At 53.0% G+C, this 13414-nt stretch overlaps 5 protein-coding genes across 5 annotated transcripts; 1 reads left to right on the top strand and 4 right to left on the bottom strand.

Moving 5' to 3' along the window:
- Positions 1-269: 269 nt before the first annotated feature.
- N7482_004190 (Secreted thaumatin-like protein calA) lies at positions 270-899 on the top strand (the record flags this gene model as incomplete). Its single annotated transcript, XM_056686315.1, has 1 exon — positions 270-899. One exon carries the CDS (start codon positions 270-272, stop codon positions 897-899), a length of 630 nt encoding a protein of 209 aa, XP_056545057.1.
- Positions 900-1296: 397 nt separating this feature from the next.
- N7482_004189 (putative tannase) lies at positions 1297-3063 on the bottom strand (the record flags this gene model as incomplete). Its single annotated transcript, XM_056686314.1, has 1 exon — positions 1297-3063. The coding sequence occupies one exon, from the start codon at positions 3061-3063 to the stop codon at positions 1297-1299; it is 1767 nt and encodes a 588-aa protein (XP_056545056.1).
- A 4369-nt stretch (positions 3064-7432) lies between these two features.
- On the bottom strand, positions 7433-8674 carry N7482_004188 (uncharacterized protein; the record flags this gene model as incomplete). The annotated part of the gene is made up of 2 exons (XM_056686313.1): positions 7433-8092; positions 8159-8674. 2 exons carry the CDS (start codon positions 8672-8674, stop codon positions 7433-7435), a joined length of 1176 nt encoding a protein of 391 aa, XP_056545055.1.
- Positions 8675-9229: 555 nt separating this feature from the next.
- Positions 9230-10135, bottom strand: N7482_004187 (uncharacterized protein; the record flags this gene model as incomplete). The annotated part of the gene is made up of 1 exon (XM_056686312.1): positions 9230-10135. One exon carries the CDS (start codon positions 10133-10135, stop codon positions 9230-9232), a length of 906 nt encoding a protein of 301 aa, XP_056545054.1.
- Positions 10136-10912: 777 nt separating this feature from the next.
- Positions 10913-12546, bottom strand: faeB-2 (putative feruloyl esterase; the record flags this gene model as incomplete). Its single annotated transcript, XM_056686311.1, has 2 exons — positions 10913-12156; positions 12210-12546. 2 exons carry the CDS (start codon positions 12544-12546, stop codon positions 10913-10915), a joined length of 1581 nt encoding a protein of 526 aa, XP_056545053.1.
- Positions 12547-13414: the final 868 nt, after the last annotated feature.

The following is a 13414-nucleotide window of genomic DNA, read 5'->3' as shown; positions in this document are numbered from 1 at the left end:
AATAAAGACCAGGGGCTGTCGTCTCTTGCGTCTTTTCCGGCTCTCCAGTTTCAATCCTTCAATCCCACAGTCAACCCAGTCCTTTCCCTTTTACACTTTCACTATCACTCTTTCCGAGGCTGCGCCTCTATACAATCTTTTGTGATATCAACTTCAGTGTCTGTAGACCAGACCACACCCACCAATCCTTCCATCCAACTTTCCTTTCGGACCAATCAAACCCCTGTCGATCCTTCACAGATCTCCTGTTTTAAACCCTCCTTTACAAAATGGCGTTCCTCAAGAACATCACTCTCTTTGCCGCTTTTGCCTCCGTGGTCGCGGCCCTTCCCCAGGGCATCCGCCCCACGGCCACCGTGACCCTCGCGCCGGCCGCCAGCACTACCACCTCTGCATCCAGCACTGCCACCGCCGCTGCATCTACCAGCAGTAGCACCAGCACTAGCACCAGCACTAGCACCAACACCAGCACTAGCACCGGCATCAACATCATCAACAACCTTGACCAAACCGTCTACCTCTGGTCCACCTCGGACACAACTAGCGACATGCAGACCCTGACCCCAGGTGGTGGCGTCTATACCGAGAACTGGCGCACCAACTCCGACGGCGGCGGCATCTCGATCAAGATGGCCACTTCCACGAGCGAGAGCAGCGTCCTGCAGTTCGAGTACACCGAGAGCGACGACACCCTCTGGTGGGACCTGTCGTGCATCAACCTTGACTCGGACTCGCTGTTCATTTCGTCCGGTTTCGCCGTTACGACTGATGACTCTAGCTGCTCGTCGGCTACGTGTGCGGCAGGCGATACTGACTGTGCCGATGCGTATCAGCAGGCGGATGATGTGGACACATTCAGCTGCTCGTCGTCTGCAGCCTTTACCCTGAATCTGGGTTAAGCTGTTTGCCGTCCACGCTGCGTCGGTGGAGAAAGCAGTACCTTGGTCGGTCCTTAAGCTTGTTTAAGGTTTTAGAAACAAACACATCCAACAAAACTTTGTTTATTTAAAATAGTTATAGAATATGCTTAGAAACCAACCTCTCCATACACAACACCCAAACAAAGATATATGTATATGAAAAAAATAACAGATGCAAATAGGGTTAGACATTGCCATTCCTTGTGACTTGATGTACAAAAGCAGAAAGACAAGGGAAAAAAATATGTATATATAAATATCCTCGCTAGCGAGGGAAAAGAAGGTGAATGCAACTCGAAACAGGGGTGATGACAAGATGTGCCCTGGCCGTCTCCCATATAATTTCCCATCCAGGACGGGATCCTGGGAAGTGCACTTAGTACACAGGGACCTTGAAGGCAGGGAACTCATAAGTCCAGCTCTCAATCGACTTCTGGTCGTGGACACAGTCGAAGGTAGAGTTGCTGCGCCACAGAGGGCGAGTGGGCCACTGGCACAGCATCTGAGTCTCGCCTTCGTAGTCACCCGAAGAGACTGTGGCATTCAAGCGGCTGGGCTTGACACCGTTCTCAACCCAGTTGATCATGATTTCCATGTTGTTCTCGGGGTAGGGGCCAGGCTGCAGGGAGTTGGCTCCACAGTGCGCCGCACCAGGAATCAAGTAGAACTGATACCAGTCCTGGAGCTGGGTGAGGCTCTGCTGGTCGTTGAGGTGGGGGTACATGATCGAGCGGACGGACTGCCAGTAGTGCACAGACGAGGCGGCGGGGATGGAGGGGTCCGACTCGCCGTGGTAGTGCAGCAGCTTGCCGCCGGAAGATTGAAACGGAGTGAGGTCGGGCAGGGTGGTCTGCAGGCTGTCCATGTAGCGGACCATCGCGGTGTTCATCCAGTCGACCAGAGTATCGTAAGTGACGCCGTCCAGGTTGGACAGGTTATCCAGGTCCAGCAGCTGAATGTACTTGGTGACGAACTCGCCGCCGGTCGACGGGATGTCGAGCTCCCACTTCTGCGTGCTGTTGTTCCACTCGGTTCCGGCATCACCGAACTCGGAACCGATTTGCCACGAGAGGTAGGCGCGCTCGCCCTTGCTGTCGTGCAAACCGGCATAGATGGCCTTTGCAACCGCGACACCTTCGGCGGACACAGTACCGCTCTGGGCGGGCTGGTAGCTGGTGGAGCTGCCCGCGGCCTGACGCTTGACCTTGCTGAAGCCGAAGCCTAGCGAGGTGCTGGTCACGGCTGCGCAGTAGTAACTCTCACCAATGATGGAAGACAGGTCGAAGTTCAGCATGCATAGGTCGGTACGCGAGATGACACCGTCAGTACGGCCATCAAGCGGATCACAAGCCTTGATAGTGGCGTTGACAATCTTGGCGAGCTCGCAAGGAGGAGGGTAGTAGTCCAAGGTCTGCTCCACCACCGAAGACAAGACGTGGTTGACCTGTTGCTGGCCATAGCGGAAGGCCGGGGCACCAGTGATGGCTCCGTCGTACTCCTCACCATAGCGCTGCACCTGGCTCATACCCTCACGTCCACCATCGGAGCATCCCTCATAGTATGTGTAGACCTTGGACTTGGTCGAAAGGCCGTAGAATCCCTTGGTGAAATACTTGCCGAGCTGGGTCATTTCGCCCAGGGCCTGGTAGCCGAACATATAGGTGGCATCCCAGTTGATAGAGCCGTTCCCGTACAGCACGACATCGTCATAGCTCACACCGTTCAGGGCATCATATCCAGCAGAGGTGGCACCCCCAGCGGCGCCATACTCCAGACCACCGGTCGCGTCGGAGCTCAGGGAATAGCCACCGCCACCAGCGACGTAGAAACGCTTCTTGAAGTCCGAGGGCTCGGGGAGGGCGTACTTGACAACAACGGTGTCACCCTTGCCGGGGTGGGTATAGGTGAGCGTGACATTGCAGTAGCTGTAGGTCTCGCCGGTGGTGCTGCCCATGCCGCCTCCGGTGGTGGCATTGTAGACCGCCGCAACGGTAGAAGAGGCCGGGATTAGATTGATGCCCAGGAGGGTGCCGTTGGAGGGCAGAGAAGACTTGACATTGGACAGCGTGCACACATCGGAGAGGGATTTGGCACTGGCAGCCGCAGCCAGGGCCGCAACAGACGCGCCCGATTGGAGACGCATGTCGAGAGGGATCGAAAAGAGCGGTTGAATGTTAAGCAAATGAGCGTGGGAAGGACTGAATGACGACGGATGGAGGTAAAAAAAAAACCTTTTGTTTCAAGGACGGTCCACGAGGAGGCATTCTTTATAACGGTCCAGTCGCGAATATGGGAACGGCCATGATTCCGGATTTGGGCGTACGCCTTTTTCAGACCATACGCTGATCTCCCGGATCGATTGAGCTCAAACCATGAAACTAGCGTCGCTAGGGGGCTCCACGCCTTCCGGGAGGTCCTGGACCACCGACGGCGTCGTCATCCTGTGACGAGACACACGGGCCAGAGACCAGAAGTAAGTTTGGAATAGAGACTGTGATGGGTACTACGGAGTCTGGGAGTCAGGCTAAACGAATGACACCTCGGCTGTGACTGCGCCGGCGTGAGCCCACGAGAATAAGGTAACAATAACAGGGTGCTGGACCAAACTTGCTGGCACCTGCCTCCATCCAGGGCATCTCGGGCCGGCGGAGGCCATCGTTAGGGGAAGGCAGTGGAGTTGTGCCCCTGAGGAAATTGAACATCGCTGGGCTTGCCATGAGAGACGCTGAGGCCGGATAAAATGTCCTCCGGCCAGAAGGCAGACGTTGCAGATCTGCAGAGGCTATGGGAAGAACCCAGTCACTAACGCTTGCAGAGTGGGGCCCTGCCAGAGGATGGGTTACCAAACACTGGAACGCGTCAGTCGCAGCGTCAGTCGAGGTTAAGCATAGCCCGAGTGGACCCTCGAGTCTCCGTCGTTTCAGTGGAGTTCGGTCGGTCCCCTCGTTCCTATCGATAAATCCGATCTGGTTATCGCTAATCGCCGAGGTCGGAAAGCGAGAAGCAGCCAGCTGCAGGCGTCCAACTCCCGACTCTTCGGCAGTGAAGTTCGCCAGGATGGCTTCAGGGCCCGCGCAGCTTCAACGGGGGAATCAATCAGGGCGCGAATGCGGGGAAGTCGGGTGTAATATTAGCCGAGCTACCGATTTAAGGCGTGAACTAGCGTCACTCTTTCTTCCACGGTCACCACCAAATGCGAAACGGGGACGCCCTCGCGCCCGCTGCTAGCCTCGATCCGAAGTACGTCGACGCCCTGAAGTGGTGGCTGGGCTCGTAGTGACTTATGGTCCATCGCTTATGGTTCCCATCCGCCCCGGAGACTACGCGTTCCTGTGCATTGCTGTCCGCAGCAATATGCAGCATGGGCCTCCCTCCGGAGATCCAGTGGCCAGACCCGGGGAAGGGGTATGAGTTCACACAAGCGAGGCGCCATCTTCAACTGCGAAAGTATGTCGAGACCTCTTCGTGGAAAAGTCGGGCCTAGCCTATTCCACGGGTAGCTCGAGACCCCCATAACAAGGCCAGAGAGTGGAATCCCACCCCCAGGACTCGGTTCAGAAGATCATGCGAGACCCAGCCTTGTTTAGGCCCGTTTCCAACGCAACAAAAAGAGCCGTACTGTTACCGCACAACCCATTGGGCGTCATATTGGGGCCTCCCCTTCATTTCTTGTGCGATCGAAGTGCCACTACCGCTCACCAATTACGGGATGCAGTCCATTTCGAAAACAGATCACCCCGCGTACAGGAAATGATTTCACCCTACTTTGGACGAACTGTCAGTCTAGACTGGAGGATTCGGAGATTAGATTCGGCGAAAATGCCCTGTTGATGCCTAACTCTGACAAATATATCTGTCTTCATAACTGCTCGCTACTTCCGGAAAGGGCAAGACCTGTACTGGTCACCAGCTGCAGTCTTGAGTAGGCTAAGGCACTTCAGCGCCACTTGCAAAGTGGCAGCAATAGGCTGCCGCGTATTTCTTCGACCAATAATTAATTAGTAAGGCTATCAATCTCAAATATTGTGGGCTGCACAAGCCGAGCATTGGCGATGGTAGAAACTGTGGAGGTAGTAGGGCGCTAAGAGGGTGATGCGACGATCTGGGAGAAGTGCTAAGCGAAGAGTATGTAGAAGAGGGCCATGTAGAGTCATCCTGGAGCATCTCTACTTATCAATCATTTCCCCGCGTCTCATCGTTTGGGCCGGTTCGCCATTCGCGCTATGGATTGCTTTCGGATAAATCTCTTATGTTACGTCTTGTTGAAAGCCAAGGCCATCGCCACCACTACAATATCGACTTATATTCCGGTCACGATTCTTCTCCTTATCGAAAAATAACCATCGAACTACCATACCACTCAGTCTTACTGTAGAAGACATCACCTCAGTGTCGCTCCTGCCTCCCAAGATAAGGCGAATCTTGATGTCGGAAAGAAATATACCCATAAGGTTTTCAGGTACAGAGATCCAGTAAAAGCTGTTTAAGGTGCCTTGAAGTGAAGATAACTTGAAACTGATATAGACAGTGATAAGACCGCACGGGCCTACACACCAGGCATTTCACCAGGTACCGCGAACTCAAACTCGTCGCCAAAGATAAAAACTGGGATCATCCTTACCATTCCTCAACACCTCAGGCTCAATTTATGTGGAGGCCCTGAACTTTGCCAAGTTCTGAGCGCAGCCAATAAGGACTAGATAGAAAGAAATTTGGCGAGCTAATGCGAGAGCTAGATTCAGCGCTATCTAGCGGTGTTCTCTACACATGATCGACAAGATCATCCTGGTTGAGATGAAGATTTTGGCCATCTTTACGTGTAAAAAAATCCCCAGAATTGTCATTCAGAGGAGTAGCATTGAAGAAGACCGGGTTTCGGGTTCGGCACCTTAGCTCAAATAATTTCAAACCCCCTTGCATCTTAAATCACACACTCTCTTTAAATTTTGACATTCATATATTAGAGTGGCTAATTATTACGGTCTTTTCTTATATGAAGTTATCCCTGCCGATAACGGACCCCCATCAGAGCGGTGCCATTCTACCTGGTGATCGGCGGGAAGGCGTGACAGGTTAACGCAGCTGTAAGGGGCCTCGTATTCTCATCAGATTTCCCCTCTCTCGCGTCACACAATATATATACCCCTCTCTGTATTGACTCCAGAGCAAGATGATTGAGTCTATGTGTTTCAATTTATGATTAATATGTGAAAAAACAAAGGCGGGCGGTGAAACGATGACCGAATCTTCAATAAAAGGAGGGGCATGTAGAGGGATGTCGAGCTTGGTTGAAGTATGGTAGGTCTGAAAAGATTGGCTAACTAATATGACCCCCCTTTTCTTAAGTATCGCCACGATTAGTCTCAATAACCCTTCCTACCTGTCGCAAAGGCCTCGCTGTCTACACTACAAAGACTCTCCATAAGCAAATAATAGTAGCAAGCCCCGAATCTAAGCACCTTTTTCGTTATACAAGTGGGCGATAGCCCCGGGATAAAGGACAGCAGCTTCAGGATAGGTATACAGCCTTCAATATTGCTAGGCTCCAAGGTTTAATAGCCAGGCCATTGGCTTACGCAGCCGTGTCTCGATGACAAAGGTGGCAGATGAAGGGTATAGCAAGGTCTTCCGTTCGGTTATGAATAACGGAAATCAGTGCTTGCCCGTATTCCAAAACTAAATACCGGTCCCTTATTTTATATAATAGCATCCAAAATGGCTACAATGGAGTTTGTGCCTTAAGTATGCTAGGGTTAAGCGAGAGAGTGCGGCTTTAAGCCGATCCTCTTGTAAGGCTCGAGAGTTGCTCCAAATTCCCCTGCGCCAAGTATTGGGTTAGAATGCTATATCTAATAACCTAGCTAGCTCGGAGTATATCTTTATGGAAGAGGCAGCTAGTATATAGCTTAGAGTGAATTAGGGTAAACTAAGTCTAGAGTTAAAACTCTCTATTATCAAAGAATTGGGATCTATCGAGTCAAAGATGCTGTCGGTGTTATTTTCACAGTATGTTTACTCTTAGGTATATTATCCTAATGTGCAAAAACTGATCTATTTCTCGTTAGCTATAGCAATATATAGTTTGCGAGTAATATAGTCAAGAGATCGGTCCCCGCTAAGCTCACCAACGAGGCGAGAATTCTGCGATCTTGACTTGCGCCAGCCCGGGAATCGATATACCGCGCTCTGCAAGCTTCGGCAGCAGCTCCTCCGCAAGAATGCGCTTCCACTACCACCAGATTACCGCACTTGGAAAGACTGAGCAGGTTTGGAACGGCCGTACGGAGTGTCTGTTAGGTTTGGTGTTTTGCGGAGGTCCATGCTCGCAAGATCATTGATTGAGTAATATTTGTCACGAGCCCACCGACTCCAGTGGGATATCAAATTATAAGGTAGAGACATGTTCAGAAAGAGTTTCATGTCGTGAGTAATGCATAAAGGTAAGTCGTCAAAAGCCAATTACATGTCCAAACGTCTCAAGATTGCCTTCCAAACTTTGGCTCCTCCTCCTCCTACTCCTCAACCTGGTCAGCCCAAGTGCCAGACACAGGAGACATCGTAGCCTCAAGCTTCTCCATCGAGGTCGCTTGTGCGTTGGAAGTCCTGTCCACCGTGGGGGTAGGAGCCAGCTCTAGCTTCTTGCCCGGAGAAAGAGAGGGGAACTCGGCGTCACTGTTCACAGACGGCGTGGCCGTGCTCGCGTGACCCCTCTCCGATGGATCTTTGGATGAGGCGCGGTCTCCTCGCGGTCCACGGCCGCGGCCCCCACGGCCACCACGGCCACGTCCACGACCCGGGCTGAGGTGATTGCCAGCGCCATCGTCAGACCGCCCGTCATCGAAATCGCGTCGCACGTACCCGGTGACCCCACCGTGCATGCCCCGGCGGAACTGGCTGCCACCGCCGCGTGGGTTGTAGTCCTCCTCGCGTTTTTGGGAGTCCCATTCACGGCCGGTTTGCGCGCTTAGTTTGCGCTGGCGGTTCTGCTCGCGCTCGTTATCCATGACTCGCCGGTTTGCTGCCTCCATGCGTCGCTTTTCCGCTGCGATTTGCTCGCGCTCTAGGAACGATGCCTGATCGGCTTCGGCGCGGGCGTGCGCAGCGGCTTTCTTTGCGGCGTTCTCTTTGGCCGCAGCAATACGCCTTGAGAGCTCTTCCTCGGTGAGTTTGGGCTGGAAGCGTGGTTAGCCAAGAAGTTCATAGATTGCTAGGTGTAGACCTTAAAAGCTCGGTCTTACCTTCCGTACTCCCCCAGTAGCGCTTCGATCCCCACGAACAGCTGGTACGCGTGGAAGCTCGGCGCCATTAGCAATCCGATTTTCTTCCGGTCCCTCTTCGTCCTGGCCATGCTGGTCTTTCGTGTCCTCTTGTGGCTTCTCCGGTGTCGTAGATTCGGGTTCCTTCGTCACTTCTGGCTCTTTGGCGTTCTTAGGACCTTTGGGCCGCGAATTCTCCGCTGGCTTTTTATCTGCCCACTGGGAGTCCTGCAACCCACGTCCTCCTTTCCCCCGACCCCGACCTCGAGCCTGGCCACGACCTCGATCTCGATCTCCGCCTCGACTCCGCTGCGGTGTTTCCCCACGCGGAGAGGGTTGCTTCTCAACCACAGGCTCTTCCTTCGGAGGCGCAGGTTCAGGCTCCGGAACTACCACCACCGCCTGAGCTTGCTGTTCCTCTGCAGAGACCGGGATAATCTCATCATCAAACAGGTCATCCGCGCCGCGGGTCTGCGCGAACTCGTCCACGTCATCCATGGGTAAGCTCTATATAGATATGCGGCGAATCAATCAGACGAATGCGGTTTTTGGGCGCAAGAGAACAGGCGTTGTCGCAACTGTGATCCGAGGGGGAAGCTTTGATGGGGGCGAGAAAAGGTGATCCGTGCGGAGGCTAGAGAGGAAGCTAAACTGGGGGCGTCGGGACTAGTGTTTGTGGGTCATGGACTGTGAACGGGGACTGTAATCCCACATTCGCTTGCAATGTGTTCAGGGTAGTCGCTTGGCGAGTCCGAACCGCCAGCTTCGCAGTCCGCGATGGGAAGATCCCAGGCGGTCTGGCCCTCGTTGCGGAGGCAGCCATTTTTGCCAACGATCTCCGCCTGTTTTCTGCCTGTTATGGTGTGGGGTTGACATTCCAAACATGTGCAAGTACGAACTGGTCGTCAAGCCTGGTGTATAACACCAGGATGACTTAATGTTTCGAAGCTACTGTTTCATTTTTCCTATTTGGAAATGGGAATCTTGCTAATTCATAGGTACATGAGCAGACGCACTGGAGAACAATATACATTGTTATATCTGCCCTCCATACTACGCCTCGAATTGGTGAGTGTTCTCTTCCAACCATTGCTGGAGTGTCACTGGGGTATTCTGCGTATACGTCAGGAGAGTAGCAACCGCTTCCTCGTACACATGCGATCTGAATTCATAACCGGCATCTTTAGTGATATAACGGACGATCCACTTGGCAACCTCTTCCGGGGTACCGTTTTGTTGAAACGCTGCCAACGCCTCCTGAGCCGGGATCTTGGTCACCTTGATCTCCTTCCCAATGGTTCCCCCAATCAGACCAATAGCGGCTCTCAGTGAAATCCTCTGCGGCGCCAGCAACCAGACCGTAGACTGCCGGGGGCCCTGTGCCAGAATAGATCCACAGACGCGGCCGATATCCTCAGGGGAGATCCAGTCGTACTCGGCTTCAGGGTTGGCATGTCGGACTTCACCCGCCTGGATGCCTGCTTGGAACCACAGCGTATTGCTCGCGAAGTAAGCTGGCCTTACAGAGACATAGCCGGCTTTTCCGAACACCTCTTCAAGGCAGATCTCCACTTGCGCATGCACCCACGGCACGTAGTCGTTTGGCGATACGGAGTAGATATCACTCTGAATTGAATAACTACTCAGCAACACAGGAGTCTCAATACCGGCTTGTTTGAGAGCCACAATACTGGCCCGCATATGGTCAGATGTTCCAAAAATGGCATAGATGAAGGCGATCTTTGCACCGCTTTGGCGAACCGCTGACTTGACGGTCTCTGGCTTAGTGAGATCGGCTTCAATCTTGTCTGCAGAGATGCCGCTCAGACTGGGTATGGGCTTTGTGGTGTCCCGCATGGCAAGGGTGATTTTGGCGCCTTCTCTGTGCGCTTGAAGAGCGGCAGCCGCGCCCACGCTGCCGGTTGGGCCAAAGATGATCACATTGTTGCAAGCAGACATTGTGGAATCGTGGCTTATCAACCGGGGTGAATCCAAGGAAGATACAAAGTAAAAGGTGGGTCCAAGTAGGGTCTGGGAGAATGAATAGCAGTGAGTCAAAGAAAAGAAGAGGTTGAATTGGTACTGCATCGCGCGGTGACTGATCTGGCCGACGTTCCGTCAGAGTATCCCTGCAGCTGCCTTGTTATTGGTGAGTCCGACGCAAGAATTGGCCAACGCATGCGGGATCTCCGCCATAATCTTGGCGCGTATCCTGGGAAGCCATATCAGAACCAAGCTGGAGGTGCAAGAATTGGATGCGTAGGTTGCTGCATGTTGAGGTGAGTCTTACCGGTTAAGGTTAATAAATAGTACCAGGGGATCGATGGACGGGCATCGGGCAAATATGGCCCGCGTGCCAAAGTAGATTTACACGAAGAATATCGGCGGATATGACCGCTCTCTGTAGAGCCTGCCGCCACGAAGTCAGCCCTAATGATGTGTGTCCATCTCATCATTCCCAGGGGGCACTCAACGTCCTGCCTAGACTTGCCTCATCTTGTCTTGTGCCCTTCTAAGTATCAACTCGCAATATGTTAATGATTACGTTGCTCCCCAAAATATGACAATATTCCTCCGCATTCTGTTGTGCCTCATGATTAGCTGTTATACATAATAGCTTTCATGTGGAGTATGTCATCGATCGCGAAGGATTCCATCACGGAAAACCATTCATGTTCACGCTATTTACATTCTGGCCGAGGCATGTCATAAAGACCCAGACAAGAGAGAGATGATCTACACACACTCCCAGGCATTCTCATCAGTGTAGTTCCCAGGACCATTGAACACATTCCGGCGGGGGTAGCGACAATGCTTGCGCCGGTATTCGGCCTTTGAACCGGGCCCGTCAACGAACCTGGTACCGCGCACAGCCTCGGGCGCCACGCCCTGCTCCACCCACTTAACCATAGCCATAAGGACATTGTCGTCAGGATCACTGCCAGCATATGTTGAAAGACCCTGCCCAATACCATAAGCACCGTCACCGCCACCGCAGTGGCCCATGCCACTGATGGTGAAGAAGCGGTAAAACTCGTCCAAGCTGGTCGGGGGTAGATTCATCGTCTCCGCAACGTGGGAGTAATACCACTTCGAGTCTTCGGAGCTAATCAGCTGGTCCTGCAGGCCATGGTAGTGGAGAACCTTGCCGCCAGACTTTTGGAAGAGGGACAGGTCACCCTCCCACGTTTGGATGTTATACGGGTTCTGGGCGAGCGCGGCGGCGGCATCCTTGACGGTCCAGTTCTCGCCGCTCCAGGACGGATTCTCGTAAACAACATACTTCCACCAGTCATTGCTGTATTTAAACGGCTGGCCGTTGTACATGATTGGTGCAGTGAGAATTTCGGAACCAGGCTGCATACGAGGATACAGTTGAGTGCCGTTCAGGCCATTCAGTGGTGACAGAACCTGCTGCACTGTATGAACCTGAGCACGGGAGAGGCAGCTAGATGTGTTCTTGGCGCTCGGCGCACAGATGAGAGTCTCCATAATGGGGTGGCAGAGGTCGGGATCTTCGATGATACCATCCTTCGCGCCGTCAATGGCATCGCATTGGCGAATAATCTCCTCGTGGACAACCTTCCACTCAGCAGTGGAAAGATATGTATCGGAGGATGGAGAGCCAGTGATGGGGAAGAAGTGGGCACTCCACGAAAGCAGATTGATAAAGTTGATGGCGGGTGCGCCTGCAACAACACCATCGAAGTCATTGGGGTATTTCTGGATCGACTTCCATCCCTGTCGGCCACCCGTGGAACATCCAAGATAGTAGCTTTTGTTGAATCCCTCCTCATAGAACTTCTTCGTGAGCTCCTTGCCAATGACCACGCCGGTATGGACTGAACGGTACGCGAAGTCCCTTAGCACCTCAGGATGGTGGTAGAACGGCTCGCCCGAGGTTCCGTTGTGACCGTTGTTGGCTCCGACAGTGGCGAATCCCAACTGGGCAGTATAGGCAAGATCGTAATATTGAATGCCTAGAAGAGTGTTAACAGGATTAGATGATGCGATCAAAATGTGGAACCCGTACATCCGGAAAGACCGCCATTGCCGGTACTCAAGAAGCGACCCTTGTACTCGCGCGGGAACCATGCTTCTAGGGTAATTTGGCTGCTGTTTGAGGTAGATATAGCCATCGCGACTCGGCATAAATCCACCGAGACAGCCTGATATGATGCACTACAGCTAGCCGCGTTGTCTGGCAGAGATAGGTTTGTCCCTCCCTGGACATATTCGGCAAAGTTCACTTTGACATTGGGCAGGTTGATTTTATCTGCGAACTGCGAGCACTTGGTTTGGAAGGCATCCTGGCCAGCGATAGCCGTCGAGGCCAGGCCAAGCAGGGAAAACGTGTATAGTCGAGTCATACCGAGCAATTGCCTAGGATCAAGTTGAAATTCAGGATCAACAGGCACTCGGAGAAAAGCCGCGGGAGAGCCCATGCTATATAATTCGCAGATCCCCACACTTGACGACCTCTTATGCACCTCATCGCGTTGGCCCTGATCGGGAGGGGAGAGTACCGATGACCGGCAGATGCATGTCAACCATTTCCCGGAAATGATACACGGGGATGATGCGGGAAAGAGGGAAATCCCGAGGTTGACCCGGACGTGTGGGGAAGGTGCAGATTCCAGGCAAAGGCTTCAGGCAAGAGGAGAGTGAGTGGATCCAGACGCGGCAACAGCTGGGGCCCGAGCCTTGCGTCGGATAAAAAGGAGCGGGGCCTGGGGACGGTCAGGAAAACCCGAAATGACCACGGGAATTCCTTCGCGAGACGAAGGACCCGGGGACTCCACAAATGCGGGGAGACTTTACTCCAAAGGGGTTCGTGGCTGGTCGAATCTGCACTTCATACTGCAATTGACCTCGGTGCCTAGTCACACCCAGCACTTGGAGAAAGTTAATTTCCGTAGACGGTTCAGGCACTCTGGAAGCTTAGTGGGTGTGCAGTTTTCGGAATATTAAGAGTGGCATCCATGCACTAAACTGTTACTGGTTGTAAACGCAGATGGCCAGGTTTTCGGTCAAGAGTGAGTTCCCCAGACTCGAAGGTCTGTATTTAATCCCATGATAGCCTGGGCCTTGCTTGTGTGTTGTTGATGCGAGATGGGATGGTCCTGGGTGAGGGAGAGGGGGAGGGATGTGATGAACCAACCCACTAGGTAGCAGGCCGCTCACGACTCAGATGTAATGTGCGACATTGGGAACATTCAATGTATCCAGTGGAGACTC

This window comes from Penicillium canariense (genome assembly GCF_028826845.1).
Source record: "Penicillium canariense strain IBT 26290 chromosome Unknown utg000002l_segment0_segment0, whole genome shotgun sequence".
Lineage (NCBI taxonomy): Eukaryota > Fungi > Ascomycota > Eurotiomycetes > Eurotiales > Aspergillaceae > Penicillium > Penicillium canariense.
This window is presented reverse-complemented; position numbering and strand designations above follow the sequence as displayed.